This window comes from Sander lucioperca, chromosome 2 (assembly GCF_008315115.2).
Source record: "Sander lucioperca isolate FBNREF2018 chromosome 2, SLUC_FBN_1.2, whole genome shotgun sequence".
Taxonomy (NCBI): Eukaryota; Metazoa; Chordata; class Actinopteri; order Perciformes; family Percidae; genus Sander; species Sander lucioperca.
Genome location: NC_050174.1, coordinates 12,681,707 through 12,704,629, shown reverse-complemented (window position 1 = coordinate 12,704,629; position 22,923 = coordinate 12,681,707). Strand labels below are relative to the sequence as shown.

At 39.3% G+C, this 22,923-nt stretch overlaps 1 protein-coding gene across 3 annotated transcripts in view; it reads left to right on the top strand.

Moving 5' to 3' along the window:
* pcsk5b (proprotein convertase subtilisin/kexin type 5b) overlaps positions 1 to 22,923 on the top strand; it is a 73,835-nt gene that overhangs the window by 27,915 nt on the left and 22,997 nt on the right. For all 3 annotated transcript variants that reach the window (XM_031309040.2, XM_031309042.2, XM_031309041.2), the window contains exons 10-20: positions 5,192 to 5,295; positions 6,299 to 6,416; positions 10,749 to 10,937; positions 11,566 to 11,702; positions 12,306 to 12,440; positions 12,711 to 12,813; positions 16,461 to 16,654; positions 18,853 to 18,937; positions 21,279 to 21,382; positions 21,496 to 21,634; positions 22,181 to 22,296. In XM_031309040.2, the coding sequence (XP_031164900.1) occupies positions 5,192 to 5,295; positions 6,299 to 6,416; positions 10,749 to 10,937; positions 11,566 to 11,702; positions 12,306 to 12,440; positions 12,711 to 12,813; positions 16,461 to 16,654; positions 18,853 to 18,937; positions 21,279 to 21,382; positions 21,496 to 21,634; positions 22,181 to 22,296 (1,424 nt within the window). The remainder of the gene's footprint in view (positions 1 to 5,191; positions 5,296 to 6,298; positions 6,417 to 10,748; positions 10,938 to 11,565; positions 11,703 to 12,305; positions 12,441 to 12,710; positions 12,814 to 16,460; positions 16,655 to 18,852; positions 18,938 to 21,278; positions 21,383 to 21,495; positions 21,635 to 22,180; positions 22,297 to 22,923) is intronic.

Genomic DNA, 22,923 nt, shown 5'->3' with positions numbered 1-22,923 from the left:
GAACACGTGAAGCATTTTCGCACAAATACGTTATTGTCAAGTTAGCTGTGAAGATGCATTTAAATACTTGAAAAAAGCTATCTTGTTTAAGTCAGTTAATCCCAGCTACATCTGTGCAGAGACATACCAAAGACATGCAGGGTTGCAGATGACTCTAGTGACAATTCACACAACTGGACTCTACAAAGACACTCATGCAGGACATACATGCTTACAGATCAGCCTCTTGCTTTTAGTTTGAGCAGTACAACAAAAGTAAATGAATGTAATGTATTTTTGGATTTTGGAGCACATTATCTCAGTATAGTACATTATACGCCTGTATCTGGTCAGTTCAGAGTTTCAGCACTCGCATGCAATCAACCCGCTTCTATGTAGTGATGTAGTCACAATTACTGATTCTATACTCGCAGGGATTCCTTGTCTGAAAGGTTTGTATAAATACAGGACTCCTTCTGGTTCATCCAAGGCAGGTTTGAGTGTCACAAATATAATTTTAATAGCTGAATTCCAGTACAGATGGTAGACAGGAGTCATCAGCTGTTAATCTTTAACCGTTACTCTGGATGCCAGGCCAACATCACTAGTGGACAGTGTGTTGATGTGAAAAGCAAATCCTAATTTTTCTAGGTAGAGAACCCTGGCTTCCAGTGCACCTTCAGAGAGGTATTTAGTTGAGTTTGGGTACAAATAGGTATACAATTAGTGTATTTGCACTCTTCTTTGCTAGTCAGTACTTTCAGGTACTCACCTGCTTGTGGATTGTCAGTGGTCAGTGGTGAACTGTGATTTAACTTTTAACAGAATTAAGCACCACATTGAGTAGTGAGAACTATATATAGCTGAAGTGTGTTCATACTGTGTAGCCTGTCTAAACCTGAGCTGGGACATATAATTTAATATCACAGTAGTTACAGTGCCATCTCTTCTGATACATTATCACAAATATCACTATGTTATCTTTGGATCCTGAGACTGGGTTGTCTGGCATCTGGACTGTCATCATTTACTGCAGACATTTGCACTCTGAAATGTTTTGCTTTCTACCAGTTTATGGCTGTTCCAATGATGGCACTTTGGTACACAGATTTTCATCTCAGCTGTCTGTCTCTTCATGACATCATGACTAGATGAAAATATGACTTGAGTTTTAAGGATATATTTTCCTATTCATACACATATTGTGATGCATCGCAGATGCTTGTCTTGAGATATAGAATCACCAGTATAGTGATGTTATCATTATTGTGGGCAAATTATTGGGAAATTGATTCCAAACCCAAAACATATAAACCGTTTTGAACTTCGAAGCAGGACTGCCCACTAGGGGTGTTCGATTCAGAAAATGTCACGATTCGATTCTGATTTTTAGGCTTATGATTCGATCCAATATCGATTTTCGATTCAAAAACGTTCTTGATTTAAAAAATTCACAGTATGTACATGTAGTTACTTTTCCCATGTATGTGTGTGTGTGTATATGTATATATATATATATATATATATATATATATATATATATATAAAAATAAGAATCTTATACATCCCTTAGTACATTCATGTGGATTTTTTATTTAGTTTATTTAGTATCTTTTATTGTCCATATTATTCATGTGGATTTGTTTATTTGTTATTTTAACATCCTGTTATGATGTATGTGAATGTTGTGTGTGATGTCTGTAAGCTACTGGGACCTTAAATGTCCCCTTGGGATCAATAGAGTATCTATCTATCTATCATGTGATTGCAGTAGACATACAATAAAAAATAAATAAATAAAAAAATAATCGATTTTTGGAATTCTATGAATCGATTTTGAATCGGTAGAGCTTGAATCTGAATCTTGAATTTTTTTGCACACCCCTACTGCCCACATATGTGATGGGGCCAGGTGCTTTCATGCCAACCATTTCAGGGGACTAGAGTGCCAGTTTCAAAGTTGGCACTTTTAAAGATGAGGAAAGTAAGAGACAGATTTTAAAAGCATTTTAGTTTCAATGTTCTGTCTTGCCTTTATGTCTTCTAGATGCCCGGTTGCTTTTTGTGTGAGACACCACCGATGCCTTCCCTGCCCCACTTTGAAACCTGTTGATGTGCTTTATTTGTGATACATTCATTTATTGGAAAGAGTGCAGTGCAGGTGCAGAGACTCTGAATTGGGCTTTACCTCATCATCACATGTTGAGCGGCTCAGTTAGCTGAGGTCACTTCATTTAACCTGGATAATCCAATCCCAAGTCCTCACTGAAGAAAATATTCTCGGTTTCCACGCAGTGCTGGGCCCATAAGCCTGTTTCCTCAACAAGATTATCACACACTGCTGCTTGCCTGCTTTCTTCTCTTCTGCTAGCTCTCACCTCCTCTCTGTTGTGCGTGCTGTGCCTCCACCACTGTCACAAAGATTGTTTTCCCTCCTCAAAGGGAAATACTCCTTTTTACTTCTGTCCTTTCATTCACTTTCTCACATGGATAAACTTGCATGCATGCACATGCAGGCAAAGAGGAGAGGATGAAAGAGGGAGAGGGAAAATGTTTAGACAAACCGATGGTATCTGCTCTTATCTGGTGAATGAAAGCGAGCAAACTGTGTGATAAACATGTCAAGACGCCATTGCGCTAGACTTCTTTAAACTCTCTGTTGTGAGGTCTTTTTCGTTGGTATTGAGATCTCTTTATGAGCTTGAGTCTAGCACGGCAAGCAGCTACATTTTAGAGCTTCAGAAACTTATATTTCTTTCCCCTTTCCTTTTGTCCTTGGAAGTGAAGAAATGGAAAAGTGAGTGAATATGGCGACAGGAGACTTCAGTGAGAGATAAACAAGACATGAGTAAGGATAACCTACCATTAAGAATGTCATCTTCTGTGAGGTTTTAAGCAACCAAAGCAGGGACATATGTCTGCTGTTCATAGTGTAGTGGGTAATCTTCCATCACTGGACAAAACCAATGTGAGATATAGATGAAGTATTTAAATGTTTGACTTTTTGTCCCTTCATTTTCCTCCTTCACTTCCCTCTTTGCTTTGTACCTGCAGATTACTCATTATGTTTGCATCCATAATTACACTTAAAAGAAGCACCAAGAAACTTGTATCAGACACTGATTTGCTGCTGGTTTTCCACAGTAAGCGAGCTACTCCATTAATTAGTATTGGCTTGTTCATGGGAAGGCTGTTGTGGCCTAGATAACGATGCCAAAGTCACTTTTAATTAATGACCATAAAACATTTATGGAACCATAATTACACAGTGGCAGATACGCCTATTAATATTGATCTGAGCATTAATTAGTCTGACTTTTCATAGCAATTATCTGTGCTACCATCCTTTTCATTATTTTTTTACTTGGTATTTTATTTTCAGCTATTTAGTCTATGTTTTTTAGTTTGATTTGACAAGTGTGGGGTCATTAGACCCATTAGTGAATTTTAAACATGTTTAACAGCCTTTTTTGTCTTAGCTACTGTTATATTCTGGGCATCCGGGGCTCTAATATTTAAGGTTCACTGCAAGCAGGGCTTCCAAACACTAGAAAGCAGTTTGTTTTGAATATAACCCTGATAACTGCAAAAAGGATGACCCAACACTCCATTAAGTAAATTTAATTATTGTCCTTTAAAAGCCAAAGATTGATAGACGGCTAATGTGAAAAGTTTCAATGTTTTCCAGTGCTGCTAGAGATCAATGGCCAGCTTTCAGCATTGCAGAATTTTTCTGGTCTTACTGTAAGTAAAACGAAGATTTAAACGGTTAGAATTAAAAGACCAACTATGATTCTGATTTTGTTATGACTAATTAAAAAAAGAACTTGTACTGGTTTCCGATAAATAGGGCAAGTCAACAGGGACAGTCGGCCCACATTGTCTTGTAGTGTGCAAAAGTTTAGGAATCAAAAAGCCTTGTGTACTTAAGAGCCTCAGGATTTTATCAAACATGTATGACTGACTAAATTAAATGTGATCCTGTAGCTTGTCCTGGTTAAGGTAGTGATACTCGGCAACCACACTCAGCAATGAACCCTATCCCCAACCCAGCAGTGCTACTCCACAGATAAAGATGAAATTAACAGAACATTTACAGAATAAAGTGCATATGTGAAGGAGCAGGCTTTTAACTGTAATCTGTCAAAGTTAGCAGCTAAATGTGTGATGCTGAGACTTCGTCCAGATGTTAAGGATTTTAAAAGTCTACTAGTGCATTTTTGGTTTAAGAGATCACAGGAAGCTGTGAAAGAACCTGCTCTTATGCAAGTGACTCAACAGGCAAAGGCACAGTGTGTTTTGCTGCCGGTCATTCTCTGTCTCTCTCTCACATCATACCTTCCTATCTTTTTATTTTTTATAATCCAAATGTTGGGTTGAGAACCTTAAATATTAGTTTTAGGTCAACTGATTCAGAGTAGTGCAGATTCTGGAGGTCTCAGATGGCGAGGGAGTGACATGAGGGGAGGGAATGGAGCATCTGGCCGGCATATGAGATGGAAGGGAATCCCAGGAAACTTGGTGACCCACATTTTCCTGGTTTTTCCCTTTTTAATGTAGCATTTGGACATCAAAGCAGTTGAGGCACATGGCTGCCATCTCGTAATGGATCTCACGTGAGATCTGAGAAACTAGGGACGAATAAACGGAAATCTATGCTCTCCATCTATGCTTCTCTGTAATTTTCTCTCCCAGTAATCTTCCACCTACTGTATATTACCATGTTTTACATTTTATCTGCTTTCTTGTTCAATGCGCTTTTTTTTAACCCTCCCCTTTTAGTTTAGCTTTCATCAGTTTTCATCCACCTAGCCTTTCCCATGCTCTTGTCTGAATTTACTCCCATAAGGAAGATACTGTATCTCTTCATGTCCTAGTGTCCGTTCTCCCACTCTCGCCGTCATCCATTTGTTTTTTCTCTCCATGTTCTACTTTTCCTTTCACATCATAATGGATTATTCAAAACATTTTTTCTCATCATCATGCCTGTATTTAAATCATTAGTGCTGCTTGACCTTGTCATTTATGTATGTGCATGTGTAAAGTTTTTCATATTTATTTAAAATGTATGCATATGCATCTGTTTGAGTATGTGCATAGGAAAGTAGGTCTTTGTGTCACAATTTACTTAGTTCCAGCTCAGTTATGTGTTCATCTTTTACATTATAACACATATATTAATGTGTTTGTGTGTGTGTTTTTCCCCTGATAGTCCTCTTCTAACATGGAGAGATGTTCAACACATAATTGTAAAGACCTCTAGAGCCGGACATCTCAGTGCCCCTGACTGGAAGACCAATGCTGCTGGTTACAATGGTACACATGACACTTTTCTCCATCCATCCATCCATCCATCCATCCTACATATACACCCACATATGTACAGTACATACATACACCCACATATGTACAGTACATACATACAGTACATATACATACACCCACATATGTACAGTACATACATACAGTACATACATACACCCACATACATACATACATACATACATACACCCACATACATACATACATACACCCACATACATACATACATACATACATACATACATACATACATACATACAATGCAACTGTTCCATTTAAGATTCATAGTGGGATGTAGTGTGTTTGAAAGAAAAATGAATTGAATTTGAACTTGAATTTTTCTCCAATCAGATGAGGGATGATAAGCAGTTTCCAAGAATGTTTACCACCAGCTGCCATCTGTCAGGGTCCATGTGGTGGTTGCTGTTTTGTAGCTTTGTGAATGCGTGTTTAAGTGTATATGCATACCTGTGTGTGTGTGTGTGTGTGTGTGTGTGTGCGTGTGTGTGTGTGTTTATGAGGGAGAGAAACCAACACAGTGAGAGCTAGGGGTCAGCCAGGCTGCAGGCCCAGTGTGCCTGGAGATTTTCCAAGTGTTTTTTCAAAGAGGAACTAAAGAGAAACAGAACAGGGAAGGAGCAGGAGGGGTGGGAGGAATTCATATTTGAGCTGCTGTACCCATAAGTTTAGTGGTTTCCAAACTTTCTTTTTCATTTTTACACTACCTTAAATGTCCTCAGAAATGTTCATCAGTCAGTAGAGAATACTTGTTAAAGCAATTGATTCTCAGAATCTTTGCATTTTTGGGATACATTTTGACTCTGTAATAATGTAACGACAACAGTCTTCTTGCAAAATCTTCCTCAGGAGTTTGAACTAAACAATCTTAAAAAAAAACTTATTAGTATCTTAAAAAAAAAACCTCATTGGTATGACAAACAGTAGAGTCAGCATTGGTGTGGTTTGATCAGCTGTGACTTTTCACTGCTTCCTACAGTCAGCCACCTATACGGCTTTGGTCTGATGGATGCTGAGGCGATGGTGAAAGAGGCGGAGCGATGGAAGCAAGTCCCTCCTCAGCACGTCTGTGTAGAGAGCGCAGACCGACAAATAAGGTAACACACACACACACACACACACACACACACACACACACACACACACACACACACACACACACCACATCGTAAGTGCTGCCAAGTGACCAGACCACTTGTTGAGCACACTATTGAATAGGAAATATATCACATTCACACATAAAAAACCTATTAAACCACGAGTGTCTTAGCATTTCAATATACACTACATGGCCAAATGTTGTGGACATGCAGACATTACACCAATATGTCATTGTTAAACCTCATTGTGGAGGCATGTCAAGTTCTTCAACACTAAACATGGAAAACCATTTCTCCATGGTCCTCACTTTGTTCAAGTGGACAGGGACTTCCCCAAACTGTTGCCTCACAGTTGGCACTCTATTGTCTAAAATATCATTGTAGTTTGGAGCATTAGGATTTCTCTTAATTGGACCTAAATGGGCCAAACCAACAGCATGTAGAGAAAATAATTCTGGAAATCTACTGCTGTGCCACAATAATGGATGGCCATTTTATAGTTAAACAGGTATATTCATTGTAGTAGACTATCTAAGTTTAAAGTGGAATGCCAGATAAGTGTACAACAACATATATTATGTGACAAAACATCTTTCTCTCTCTTTTCTTTCCCTGGTGCTTTATGCACCACCATGTGTTTAAGAGGGTGGTTGTGTGCAAGCTGTACCTTGATAGGGGCCAAGCATTAGTTCTGGCAGGGTGGTTCTCACATAAGACCTTTAACACACACACACACACACACACACACACACACACACACACACACACACACACACACACACACACACACACACACACACACACACACACACACACACTTGGAGAGAGCCAGTGTTTCACAGCTTGTTATTCTAGATGCAGTTGGAAGCCTGAGCACTGTTCTGTGTTAGGCTGGCTGAACCTGGGCCCTGAACTGGTTTGCTTTCAGTTGAAGGCTCGGTGACCAGCAACTGCAGCATTATCAGTGTCATTCTGTCTGTTCTGCTCCAGTGCACAAGTCGGTCCATATGAGGCTTATGTCAGCTTGTGTCAGAGGCAGTCATGCTCAGACCTTCGTACTCATCTAACGTATGTTGGCTCATGGAGAGATTACTGCTGTTGTTGAATGAAAGAAATAAAAGCAATCCTGTCATGTTAGCCTCCTTTTTCTGTGTAGTGTACTTATGAGTAGCATTAGATATGTGTGAAATGGTCAGTCACGCATTTGTCCAGTTACTGGGAGCTTAAGCGTTGTTCATAAACAGAATTACCCTTCGTCCATCCAGCCAAATGACAGGCTTGAAAAGAAGTAAGTAAAAGTAGGCAATCGCAAGTAAACACAAGGCTTTGTTTTGTTTTTGGAACAAAGGCAAAAAAAGTCATTAAAATGTTTAATGTGTAACACAGTACAAAACTGTCCTAAAAGTATTAAATATTCTTTTCCCTTAACAAATCACGTTATTGAGTTAAATGTTATGTATAATGGCGCTTTTCCATTACATGGTACCTGCTCGACTCGCCTCGACTCTACTCGCCTTTTTTGGTTTTCCATTACGAAAAAAAGTACCTGGTACCTGCTAACAGGTACTTTTTTTTAGTACCACCTCAGTCGAGGTTCCAAGCGAGATGAGCCGATACCAAAAGGTGACGGGAAAGCGACAGACGGGGGTGTACTGAACAAACCCGCCATTTTTAAATAGTTTAGCCAGGTGTGTTTTTTTTTGCTGCCTCCAGCTTCATTTGAAACAAAATGTGTCTTCTGGCTGTGGCAACAACAACACACCTTCAACGTTCTGTGTGTGTGTTGCGTTAGGTCACGGCAGTTTACTGCGGCGCCGCTATATAAGACGACCAGCCACGCTGAGGCGGTACTAAAATCTGCAATGGAAAATGGACGCACAGTGTGTTGGGTCGAGGCAAGTAGAGTCGAGGCGAGTCGAGCAGGTACCATGTAATGGAAAAACGCCATAAATGTCTCTGTGCTCACTTTCATCATGAACGTGTGACAGTGCCTATGTTTTTTATTTTTTTTATTTTTTTTATTTTTTATAGATTGTGTTAATGTGTTTTGGAGGGCGTTCTAATCTATGCATCTCTTTTCCTTTGTTGGTACATACACAGATGTGTATTTATACTGTATGTGTGTTTGTGTTCTGTGCTTCTAACTTGCTACATTAGTGCAGCCGTCACCTCACTGCTGTGTTCCCACACACCCTCTGGCTGGCCCCTCTGACAGCGTTTGGTAATGTCTTTCTGCAATCGCTCGCCTCACTCCACTTTGAGCACGCACCAGGAAAGCTGCCTGATCTGTGTGCAATCAGGCTGGTGGTAATCAGCTGTGCATCTGCTCTGCTCAGTCCCATGCGTATGGTTCAGTTATCTGTGTTGTGTCATGGAGAAGCCAGTGCTGTGATATCAGCCTTACACTCCCCAGCCATTACTGCTTTCCACTTTCCAAACAGTCATGGATTACTTACGAAAGAGACAATCGGTGTTTTCTCTCTGTTATTCATTCCATCATGTCTGCTTGGGCTCATGACATTTTCTTGTGTATTTCCCTGTTTTCAGTAGTTTTAATGTTAATTTTTTTCACAAATGTTAGTAGTTTAAAATATACAGATTTCGGAGTTTCCAACACAGGATCAAATGGCACAAGTAACTGGCAATAATTGTCTTTCAGCCCTATACCATACACAAAATAATTATAGTAATCCTTTAATATGTTATATAGCTAGCAAGTGTAATTCACCAGCTCGGTTTTATTTTCCAGAAAATAAACCCTCCATGTAATTCAGTACTGCAGTGAGTTAATGTGTTGATTTGGCTCAGCTGCTTCATGTGTTCACTGTTGTGCAGCAGCTATGACTCCTCGAAAGCCTAGCTCTGGCAAGATGGTGTTCATTGTCTCCTGTACTTGATCTGTCCATGTTTCGCTGTTTTTGTCATTGTACTGCTATTATATTGTACCACAGATGTTATTCAAGGGGTCATTAGATGTTTGTGTTGGCGGTTCAGTGAGCTGTTGCTGAGCTGTTCGTACAAATAATGTTCTTCTTTCTTTGTCTTTCTTATCATGCTCATGGTTCTGTGTTTCTTTGGCTGGTTGAGGTTTGGGAAATGGAAACCTGAAAATGGACTATTGTGCATGTTTTTTTTGTTTTTGGAGGAGGTTAAATTAAAAAAGTACACATGATTACTTTTAGGGGGGTACCTCAGTGTATTGAAACTTGATGTTGAGTGTAGGTTACTAACAGAATTTTTGGTGAGAGTTGACTGAGCAGAATGTCTCATTGTAGGGAGATGGCCACAGTCCCTAACCTCACTCCCCGAAAGAGTAAATAGACTAAAGGTACATTATGGCTGAAGGCACACACAGAGTTACATTCAGCAGCTAAATCCTGTGTTTTCAAGATAATGTTCTCACCAACTCTCTGGTTCCAATCTCTGGTTCCAATCTCTAAATTAAAAATTATTAAATTAAACCTTGAAATGGAAAGCTTTAGAGCAGCTACCTCTTAGTCGATTAGTCGACTAATCGGTCATTTTGGTCTTAGTCGACTAAGATTTCTTTAGTTGATGAGTCATTTTTTATGGTTATTCATGCTTAATTACTCATTTCCAAGAAACTTATGAGCACATTTCTGGTAAGCACAAGATTTAAAGTGGTGCTTTTGCAGGATTAATTGTGGAGAAACTCAGTTTTACAGATGGTTCATTAACTACATTTATATTGTGCTTTTCTAGTCTTAACCACCTCTCAAAGAGCACAGCTCTGTCGATTACATCAACTAATCCATTAATCGACAAAATCATATAAGTGTTAGTCGACTAAGAATTTCTTTAGTCGAGGACAGCCCTAGAAAGCTTTAAATGCACAACAAGTTTACTTTAAAATTTGTATTCCTGCTTTGTAAAGAGGAAAGTTACCTCATGTTTTATCTTGAGTGATATGTAACTTATCTATATATCACAGTTTGAACTGATTGGCCATCTGCTCTACTCTTACTGTATATCTGAGTGATATCCTATTTTTGTTTGCTTTTTTTGTTGTTGATGATTGTTCTATACATTTTGCTGCCAAGAAATGTACTTGTACACCCAGCGAATCTCCTTTGTTAATATCCATAACTTAGATTTATGGTTTTCCCACTTTCTGTTACTGGAGCTGATTGCGGGTGGACTTTCTTGTTTCCAGCAGTGGACTGATTGATAACTTGATGTATCGATTAAAGACAATATTCACATTTGTAACAGTCAATGCTCCCAGAAATAACTAACTGTGGATATTTCTGTTTTAGTGTGTATTTTCTTCATGTCTACCTTTTGATTGGTTCCCATCTTGTCCTGCAGAACTATCCGTCCAGAGCATGTGGTTCGGTCAGTGTACAAGGCAACAGGATGCACTGACAACCCCAACCACCATGTGATCTACCTGGAGCATGTGGTTGTACGCATTACAATCACACACCCTCGCCGTGGGGACCTGTCAATCAATCTGACCTCACCCTCAGGGACCAAGTCTCAGCTGCTTGCCAACAGGTAAAGAAACAAGTTGTGAGATGGTATCTGCACTGTAATAACACATGAACAGGGAAGACAAAATACAATTGATTATTTTTTTTTTCAGAATGTTTTCCTCAATTGGAATAACCCAATTTTGGGTAAATAGTACTGACCATTTTTGCAAATTCAAAGAAAAGGCTGGAAAAATCAGTAAGGAGACTAACAATTCAGCTTTTTTGTCTCGACTAAAAATATGGCACAGTGCTTCTAAATTAGAAATGTTGTGACTCATGGGGTTGAATACTTACAGAGGCTAAATGAGATATCTGTTTATTACATTTAAATACATTTACATTATTGTCAAGAAATGTTGATTCACTTGTCTATGCTGGCTTTGTTAACACTCTGGGCTGAATCACTATAAAATGTGGTAACCTAGGGGGTTAGACAGTGTAAGCGCTGCACTGTATGTACCTAGTTCATGTTCACCTCAAATAAACCACAGTCCTTTACTATTCGTCCACAGTTCATTAGAGACTGTGATTGCGCTTGGTTAAGTGGTTGCAAAAGACTGGTATTTGCGGTCCTTAAGTTGTTTCCTCATCTAGAGTGTGTGTGTGTGTGTGTGTGTGTGTGTGTGTGTGTGTGTGGTCTTCATGTGCAGGTTGTTTGATCACTCCATGGAGGGTTTTAAGAACTGGGAGTTTATGACCACCCACTGCTGGGGAGAGAAGGCAGCAGGCGACTGGGTCCTAGAGATCTATGATTCACCTTCTCAACTCCGTAGCCAGAAAGTACCTGGTATGACAGTGTTGCTAATATATTTAATAACAAAACGAATCATACATAACCATACCATACCATTTGATTTTTTTTTTTTTGTTTAAATTTGATTTAATTTACAGAGAGAAATGGAAGACACAGGAGAAAGTCTTGTCTGGACTAAGTGTAGGACCAGCAGGAGCACACATGTTGCTCTGGAGGCAGTGAACTTAACTACTCAAATGACCCACTAATTTAACAACATAATAAAGCCTCAACAGGAGAGTAGCGGTTGCTAAAAAGTTGTTACGTTGATCACTAAAATCCCATTTAACTTGTGCCTAGTCTTCACATGTGTATCATTAAGAGTTTAATAAGAGTAATATAATCTACTTATGGTAGCTGAAAATACCTGAAAATATAAAATAGTATAGAGAGTAGTGAAAGATGGTTGACCTACTGTCCCAGTTAACATGTTACAACAGAAAAAAATATTTACACATCTGTTTTTTGTTGACCATAATGTAAACTATGTATCAAATATACAAATTAAAGACATAAAAGGATATTCATCTGCTCGCCATCAGGACAGACTGAAGTGGCTCTGTGTCTAAGTCTTTTACAATGCTTCTGTTTCCTCAGGCAAGCTGAAGGAGTGGTCACTGGTGCTGTATGGTACTTCTGCGCACCCATACTCGCAGCCTCTGCGCAGCGAAAAGCCCCGCTCCACAGACACGCTGACGCCCACCGATGAGGAGTTCACAGAGGAGTACAACGGTAAGTGATAAATCCAGAGCTGACAGGCAGGTTCGCCACAGCAGCATTGCAAAGTAATATAATTCTTTGGCAGCTTCTATTTTTACTGTCCTGTCATAATGATAGTAAGTTGTACTGACACATAATGAATAGGGGTATTATTAAAGGGTGCAATACAATGACATTAATAAATGCATAAACTCAGTTAATATTGACAAAGTTATTAGACTATAAAACCTATTCCTACGGTTATCACTTCTTCTTTACACTGTTAATTCTGTGTTTCTCCAGGCCCCTGTGACTCTGAATGCAATGAGAATGGCTGTGAAGGCCCTGGACCCCATCACTGCATCAACTGCCTCCACTACTTCCTCAAGTTCAAGAACAACACCAGGTCAGAATGCTCAAGAAATCATTATTAAGTAGAATATTGTTCTTGTGTTGGAGAACATAAAAGCAAAAATATATTGACTGTACTTGGGAATAGTGGGAAAGGTTTTTGTTTTTCCAATCTTTTTTTTTAACGGATCAAAAAAGGCAAAAGTTGTCTCTGTTATAACCCAAACTGCTTGAAGTACTTCACAACTTACTTTACAGCACATATTGTACATATTTTAGCTTATGGATATCTGCAAATACATTTCTGCACACTATCCTGGTCAAGCACAGAAACAGAGATAGACAGTGAGCGTAAGTTTGTTTGCAACTTTTGACCTACTTATCTTTCTACGACGCACCTGTCTAATGAAATAATTGCACTGTGATAGTGCAAAATATTCTTTTTTTCTGAGCTTATGGATAGCAAAACGTAGGTGGTATTATTACATTTGGAATATAATTCCACTCAGTGTCACTATCATTTCTGACTTTTATAGACAGTTTATTAGATTGTCAAAGTATACATGAAGATGTAAACATAATTGCTCTGTGGACTTCACCAGAACCAATTTGTTTTCCCCTTCTTCATTTAAAAAGTGCACCTGAGCTACAAAGCTACAGATAGAAGATGCATCTGGCTCATATGTGATTTCAGCAACATCTGATTGTTTTAAATAGTGTGAAGTCCTCTGGGAGTTCAGAGACAGCCAAATAAAAAGAGGGATCAATATTAGCTGAGGGTCTCAATCAGAAGGGTGCAGTAAAGTAGGTACATACCAATCCACGATAACTGGATTTAACCAGCTTAAGGCTACAGTATATTCCTATCGTGTGTAACAGCCCATTTGCTTGAAAGAGTTTAATAATCAGCATTCCCACATGCATTTACTGGGCATGTTTTTGTGTGAATGCAACAACCAAATTACTATATCTGGTGACTTGTGAAATAAAATAAATCTTTTGTAAGTATTTATTTGGTTATAGATGGAACTTTGAAGAGTAGGAAACACAGTCCAGGGTGTAGAGAGGGAACACGCAGTCAATCTCTTGAGGCTGTTTAACAATTTTCTTACAATAAATCCAAAATCTTTATTTGGACCTCTTCATCATATTGTGTTTTTAAGAAGCAGGCATAAACATTAATATTCACATAATTGGCTAACTATGGTTACAGAAAGCTAGATGTGCTGTGATGTAGGCAGTATGTTTCTTACATCAAAGTGACAAAGGCTCAAATGTATTTACGGTATATACTGTAGCATGTTAAGATCAGACATCACAACAAAAGACCAAAGCAGTAGAGACACAGTGTGTAAACAGGTGGGTCTTGAGGTGCTTTTAAAAGGTTTCCACAGTAGGATTCACAACTTCAAAGGCAACAAGTTAATGTACAGTACCTTGTTGCTGTTAGTTTTTACAACTACATGACATCATCTCTTTCTTGTTGTAATATAATTTTTGTTCTGAATTCAGAAAGTCACATTCTGATTATGTAGCACATAATCTCTTTGATGTACTCATCAGTGCTATAACTTGCTGTGGATCATTAGGAACTTCCCTTTTGCCACCATTTAAGGCCACAGGTCAATGCTTGCCCCTGTTATTTGGTGAGCTTGATGTGAATAAGGTTAAGAAACAGCGCAGGTGGTGACCTGATTAATTTGACTTTGTCAGAAATGCTGTTTCCTGTCGATCATTTCATGTTCATTCGCTCCTTTCCCCCCTTTAAGTGTGTGTGTGTGTGTGTGTGTGTGTGTGCACCCATAGGATCCAATTAGGATCAAAGTCTGTTGTAATTGCCTTTGTGTAGCACGTAGTCTCTGCACTAATAAAAGGCAGACTGATGCAGGTGCATGAGAATGTGCAAGCTTAAGTGCTGCCTTATCATTAGCCCACTTCTAGAGGTGTCCTGCCCTTTTCTGCCACCACAGGGAGCAATTGATGAATGATGATTGGGGTAGTGGTGGGAGGAAGGAGTAGGGATGGTGGTGGTGTTTAATGTTTAGATAATTACATCCCTCCATATGTGTTTGATGTTCTAGACTCACCAAAAGGTATGTGGGTCTTTGAAACTTCAGAGGGTTTTTTGCACCTCTGTGAGCATGTGTGTACATTGTATACAGAGCTGTAGCCAGAATTTTAGAAATACTCAGGTCATAAGTTTAATGAGTCTTCCAGGTAATTTGGAAGTTTTCTATACATTTCTTACAATTTTCTATGTTTAAGTAATTCATTTTTTTTTATAACATTGTTTGTTGAAGGAGTCTACATGATTGTCTTAAAGTTTTCTACTTCACCAGGAATAAATTATTTAATTGTATTTATTCAATTATGTATCTCTTATCCTCGCCTTCCAAAAACCCACTATGTGGAACTTCAAATTATGACCGGGTGTTCCAAGAAAAACATACTAAAGACATGGCCTTTTTTGTCCTCAGTGGCTACAGCCCTAATCGTACGCACAAAGATCAGAACTCTCAAAAGAACAGTAATTGTGGGAGGGTGTGTATGTGTATATGAATCTGTTTCATGCATTTGTAATGTAGAAATATATATCCATGTGCTTTATTGGCATTAAGGTAACCAACATTTTGGGTGTACTCACTTCTGGTTTTATGTCCACCATAGTGAATCACAGCCCCTGTGGTTGTCAGACCACTTTTTTGCCCTGTTGAAGCAAATGTTCCTACGTCCACAGATTTTAGTAATACATTTGGTGACTAAAACACAACCATATCTGTTGGGAATGGAGGCCAATAATACAAATATAAGAGTTATGTTGAAAAAAAGATTAGATTCTCCTTTAAATTTCTCTTACCACAATTTCCTGTCTACACAATTTCAAGGACTCAATCACTCACATCTGCTTGCCCTGAAAGTGTGGGCAGGAAAATGCTGTTTAAAGTTTTTCTCACATTTAGTACAAGTCCTTGTTGTAGGTAGTACATTAAAGTGTTTTTAAAAGCTGTATTGGTTAAATAATCATTTCAGTGTAGCAGAGAAATAGTATTGAAGCTGGAGGAAAAACGCATGGCAGAGTACACCTGCACATGTGGATTATGTGTTTCACACATGCAATATGTGTTTCTTGGCAGAAAACTATGTAGTGTGTGAATAAGGCTTAAGGAGTGTGTACACGTGTGTGTGTATTTGTGCTCTTGACGATTTTGGTGATATTTTCTCCCTTAGGAAGGGAGGGTGAAATGAGGGGGGTGACGGAGGGCTGTGGAGTTATCCAACAGATGTTGCACCTGTTCACCATATAGCCCACGCACGCACACACTTAGTCCCTCTAGTACACAAAAATATAATGCATAAATACCCTGTAACAAGAGGCATATGTTTTTTTGTTTTACATTTTGAGCCTGTTAACATTATACTGAGCTTTGTGATAGAGGTTGTTAATCGTGGAACAATGAGGTCGATTTGGTCTTTATTTGGTCTCTACAGTCAGCGTAAACTACAACCTGATTGGCTAACACTGGCGCATTTACAGAAATGTTGATTAATGTGCATTGTCCTAATCAAATAAACTTACAAACTAAACTAATATGTCTGTAAGAAATACAAATTGTCCTTTTTTTGTCTTCCACTTTTGCCTTTTTTGATGCTCTGTTTCACCCTGTGTCCCTCCTTTCTCTTCCTTCAATCACCTCTCTCCAGGATGTGTGTGTCGGAGTGCCCCAGTGGCTTTTTCCGTGATGATAGGAAGCGCTGCAAGAAGTGCTCCTCGTTGTGTGAGACCTGCGTTGGTAGCCGTGGTGACCAGTGCACCACATGCAGGACTGGTTTCCACCTCAACGAGGGCTCCAACATGTGTGTCGCCAACTGTGGCGACGGCTTCTACCTCGACCATGGTACGTTTCACTCCTGGCCAAACTGGCTCCACAATGTACAAACTCTTAACTAACGAGTGCACACATGAAAGTACACCATGCAGTCAAGAACTTGTTTCATTGTTCTTTGGTCCCACCTTGAGGATTTTATAAGCTGCTTCTGACTTTAATAGTGTTTTGTACTTTGTATCTGTTTTCTTATAGTTCAACAAATTACATTTAAACTTAACCAAACTTGCCTGGGTAGGCCACAGCAAAATGCCTCCAACAATGCAAAATCAGGCTTAGCTGTGATTGCTACATGCCCACACAGGGTCAATGATTTGTCTTTCCAAGTTCATTGTTACTTTGCTGCCCATTGGTCAAATTCTCAAAGTGTGAAGTTCATAAGATTAAAGAATAGCTGAATATTTTGTTCTCAGTGGGGAAGGTAATCCACAAAATACCACCATCAGTGCTGGAAACAAACTGGATTTGTGTGTGACCTGCATCACAAAAAAGTGATGCTGTTGTATCCTTGACGCATTGTCTAGCCAGATGTTTATTTTTATGCATTTGCTGAACCGAACAGTACTGAAAATTTTGGCCTAGTAAGCAGATTCTTTCACCAGTTTAAAGTGGATTAGATCATGCAATAAAACAGATCTGCATGATAATTATGTATGGATTATGTTTACGAGAAGTCAGCTTGTTTTCGGGTTTTTAATAAACAGAGTAGTGCAGTGGGGTTAACATGCAGTATGTTCTGTATGTATATACTTACTGGTTTGTCTTATGTTCAAGATGTATGCCAGCCTGGATGAAAGTAAAGCAGGAATGAGAGACTGAAACTATGCATATCTTATAATTATGTCTATATATTGGTTTGCAGCCAAGACAGTGTAAGTCCTGGCAGCTCTGAGATTCTCTGGCAGCAGATGTGATGTGATCTACTGATCCAAGCTTAATCATAACATTTCAACAGGCCAAGATGTAGTGGATACTTTTTTTGTTTGAAATGTTGGCACTGCTGAGTGTTGTGTTAAATGAGCTATCTAAAGTTTATTTTCTTCTCGTCAGTCTGACAGCAAGCCGAGGTGAATTCCTGCCTTCGTCAATACATGGACACTTTCATGTAATGATTTCACTACTGGTATACTACTGCTATTTGACTTTTGTGTAAAAAAGTTAAAATCCATGTAAGCACCGTTTCGTACAACCTCACAAACCCACAAAAGACATTTCGACCAGGATTGCAACTAATGGTTATTTTCCTGATTTATTAATCTCTTTCTTATTTTTTGATAAAGTGCTTTATCATTTAGTGTGAAAAATGTCAGAAAATTATGAAAATGACCATCACAATTTCTCAGAGCCAAAGGTGGCATCTTCAGATTAGCTTGTTTTGTTTAACCAACTGTCTAAAATCCAAAGATATTCAACATACTGTGATATAAAACAGAGAAAAGCAGAAACTATTCACATTTGAGAAGCTGGAACAAGATGTTTTGAATTCCTGAAACAACAAATAATTGATGATCAAAACTGTTGATGATTGACTAATCTGTTCAACAATTTCAGCACCAATTTTGACCTCCACTTCTCATTAAAGACAATGTAAAAGTGCATTTTCTTCTCATGGAAATCAGTATGTGACCCGTTCATATTCATCCTCCACCCTGGTGGGTGGAGATTCCTGAAAATCTAACCAACAATCCTCAGTCTCCTCCTCACCATATGACTTCCCAAACAAAACCACAATGGTTGTGTCATACTAAGCAAACATGTTTGGAAATGTAGAAGTTACAGTTTTGATTAATAGACATAGTCTACTCAATGGTTTCCTAGAAGTAATAAAACACAAGTTAATTCACAGATCTTTTTGGCAATCTTCATCGCTGCTGAAGGAGGAAGTGTCCATGTGCATTGTGTTAAAGCATGTCATTGCCTTTAGTCTATCTTTTGAAATATTCATCTACATTCCTATCCTTCCTCACCAACACTTCAATCTTCTTCTTTTTAATCCCTGCAGCTTTAGCCTTTTGACATTTCAGTTCTTCTCCCTGCCTTTTGTCCTCCTGTTTTGTTTATCTGCTCTTTCTACTTACTCTCTCCTTTTTGCACTGGTCTTCCTCACCCATTATCCTCCTCTTCATCATTGTCTTCTTCCTCTGCTCCCTTTCTTAATTTCAAATGCAGCCAGACTTCTGCGTATGACTGGGTCTCCCTATGTCTTTCAGACTCCAACATTTGCAGGAGATGTCCAGAGAACTGTAAGAAGTGCACCACCTCCAATATCTGCACAGAATGTAAACCTGGAATGAGGTAAGCTGGTGGTCACGCTAAGCAATGCCTGAGTCACGGGTCTTGGCAGGAAGTGATTTCAGTCTTGCGGTGTCTTGTGATTATACACCTTATATCTTAGTGTTAAAATTTTAGTATTATTTAGTATAATTTAGTAGTATAGTTAGAATTACTGCAAACACATAAAAATGACCATTTCCTTTTAACTGCCACAGAAACCGTTTGAGAATTTGACTGAACACTATTTTGCAGCAACGTTGGATAGTGGCTCTATTTTAACTACTTAACCACTTCAACTCTAAGGTCTGCTTAAATGGAAGTGCTTTTCGGATAAACCCCCCTCTCCTCACACCTTTCTGACATTAGACATAGGGGGGCCGTGTTTACTTTTGCAACTTTCCAAAACCGACAGTCCAACATTGACGCCCACTTCACACAGCGATTGGCCAGTTGTGTGGAGGCGAAAAAGTACAGTAAGCAGTGTTTGAACTCAAACTCTTCAAGGAAATAGTGTCCGCCTTTCACCCCCTCACTATGATGGCAGGCTTTTCGGTCCACCTTCTAGTGAGGCTCTTTGAAACGGCTAAAACGCGTCTGTCTATAAACGTGGTCAGACGACAAGTCGTACAAAAGGTTTGTTTCAAGCATACCTCCTGCCTTAATGTTAATTGTCTGCATTTACACATTGCTTTTATCCAAAGCACTTTAAAATTTGCCTCTCATGATAGCAGCGAGCTACCATGCAAGGTGCTGGCCTAACAATCAGGGGCAACTTGGGGTTCCATGTCTTGCTCAAGGACACTTCGACATGTGAACAGGAGGAGCTGGGGCTCAAACCTGCTGAGCCACAGCCGCCCTTAATGTTCCCCATGTATATGAACAGTTTGGTTCATATGCAATTCACCTACATATATGGTTTTAAATATTGATAAATGATATTAATATTGTTTAGCAAAATGGTGTCCATGTGATTATGGGGCGCTTCAATATAATCTTGAAGCTGCTGCTACCAGACCTGCTAGTATTAATCACAGCTTGTTTGTTTGACGATCTACCATTACAGATAGTCCTCTGTCATACATACAAAGAGCCAAGGTTTTGTCTTTTTGCATTCATTTGGCTTGAATGTCAGTGCTGTGGTTTCAGAATAAAAACCTATTGTGTTCATTCACTCTAATGCTGGAATAGGTTGCTAATTTAGACCAGCATATTGTGTTACACTGGTTTGGGTTCGCAGCATGAACCAGAAAACCAGGGCTTCCCAACTGTTTTCTACGTGGGACCCAAATTGAGTAAACAGTTTCACCCTGTGACCCAAGCTTATTAAAGCCCACATATACTCATGTCATGCGGAGACCAACAAGATTTTAGGTTGTGGTCATCACTTTGAAGAACCTTTGATCTAAGCCATTTAGTTAACCACGCAGACATTTTGCAGTTCATTTTCTGTCCACTCCCACAGCAGCCTCTTTAAACTGCCCCAACTACACGACCTGACAAAGGATAAGGGCGCTTCAAAGTGCTGGAATTCCTGATAGGTCATGAAGGAAACACTTGTGAAGTGCTTAAAACATATTGCGGTCTTGAACCCAGCTTTAAGTGTTCAGTGTAGCCAGAGGTGGAGGTGGGGACACTTGTAAGCCATAATCTCCTCTGAATGCAAGTGTGACCACAGAAAGACACATGCGCGCACACACACACACACACACACACGCACGCACGCACGCACGCACGCACGCACGCACGCACGCACGCACGCACGCACGCACGCACGCACGCACGCACGCACGCACGCACGCACGCACGCACGCACGCACGCGCACACACAGACACAGTCTCCCATTCAGTACATTCATAGTCAGTTAGGAGCCGAGGAGGAAGAGAGGACCAGACAAGATTGTTTCTGGGAAACGTTAGCTAACACAGACCAGCTGTTTTTCAGTTTAGAGCGGCAAGCTCACCAACCTGTCCTCACTGTGACTTCACAGAACTGACTTTATAACCTCCAAACCTACTTCCTAACTGACCTCAACCACTACATCTGTACAAAATCTCTTGTATATATTTCTTCAGAACAACAACAAATTCCCTTCAACTACTCGATTAAATCTAGAAGGCCTTATATTCCTGTACATCAGTGCCAAAGTGAACTAGGCCTGCAGCTGATGTGTACACCCACATGATATCACTGGTACAGCAGTTGTTTTCTCATTCTTCCTAAATATTTGTCCAGAAAGAAAATTGCTCAGTAGCAGCTGGCTTTTAACAGGCAATCTTTAACTGATTTGCAGTTTTGAAACACAACAGCTATTTATTTACTATAATGGTATGGATGTGTATCTTTTTCTGTTTCTCTTTCTAGTCTTCAGGGAAACAAGTGTCAGATGACGTGTGACCCAGGGACTTATTACAACGGCCACAAAAGGACTTGTGAAACCTGTCATCCGGCCTGTGCCACATGTGCAGGTAGGAAGTCATAATATTTATTAGAATACCATTTATTACGTAGGTCAGTGTGTTCTTTTGTTGTTTAGCAGACATTGTCATCTGATTTAAGTGTGTGTCTATGTGTTTTTAAGGCACAGGTATAGAGGCGTGCACAAAGTGTGCAGACGGCTACTTACTTGAGGACTGGCGGTGTGTTTTAACATGCAGCACTGGCTACTACCTGTCAGAGCAGACCTCAGACAATGGGCAGGTGCAGAGATCCTGTAAAAAGTGAGTCGGCACACCTGCCAACACCTCGACAACACAGTGAACTTGTAGATCTCCAGTCTACAAAGATAAACAAGGAAATCAATTTATTGAAAGCCGATAGTATTAAGTTTTGTGCTGAGGTTGATCATATAAGTGTAAATACAATTTATAGTTTCACTTTTTTTTTTAAAAAAAAGGTTTTCTCTCTTTGCAGTTATTTACGTAAAATCGGATATGTATGTATTCCAACCAACTAGCTCACGCTTCCTAAAAATAACACATCTATAATACTGCAGCAAAAAGATTCTAAGTATATTTTAAGTCTCATAAAGCACAAATATTTATGAGTGAGTACTGTGTTGAAAGGAAGTTTGGATTTGTTTTTGGAAATGTGAAAGGAAAGCTCTACTGTGACAAAACTTTGAAGAAAACCAATCACTTTACAGGCAAAACTAGTGAAAGACAGCTGAATATCCATAAAGGATAGTTCTAACTTTCAAGAGGATATGTGAGCACAGTATAGTGCTGCATAGACTGGTATCTAATTCTTCATACAACCATCGACAGGTGTGACCATAGCTGCTACGAGTGCTCAGGGCCCGGTGAAAGTAACTGCAGCAGCTGTGTCAGTGGTTACAATCTGGAGGCAGGAGCCTGTGTGGTCAGCACCATCTGCAAAGATGGTGAGTTGTCAGCTTTCTCATCTACAAGATGGCCTCAATGTGTTTATTTTATACTTTTTGCACTGCCTCTCACAGGCAGTGTATAGTCATAATGCATCCTAGTATAGTCTGGAGTGAAAATTCTGTGAAGGCTTAAACCAGCTAGACCATTGAATTGGACAGTGTCACAACGGGAAAAAACATGCTTTATAATGCAATTTGATTCACAACAGTATTTCTTGCAAAATGTTTGCAAAAGTACACAAATTGTGGTCTTAACAATACCTGCTAATTAAAGAGCCAAAAGCCTCAGAGGTTTGGATTTACATCTCAACTCTCCCTGGGACTATTTGTATCTCCAGATGAATTAAATTGTGTTATATTCCACAGGGTATAACAAATGAGAGCAGAAGGTAGCTCAATTAAGATTTATCTGTGGTTTCCTTTTTAATTTTTGAGCTTTGTACTAACTTCTTGAATCAAACTGCCTCAGAGCAGGAGGGCGGTCTGTCCTTGCTTTTGCCTTTCGTGGTCTTTGTTTAAAGGTCTCATTCATGTTTGCATATTACTAATTTAAAATCTCTCTGGGATTATAGACTCACACATTCTTGTCGTTTTATTTTAACATAAACTCACGGTTTTCCTGGT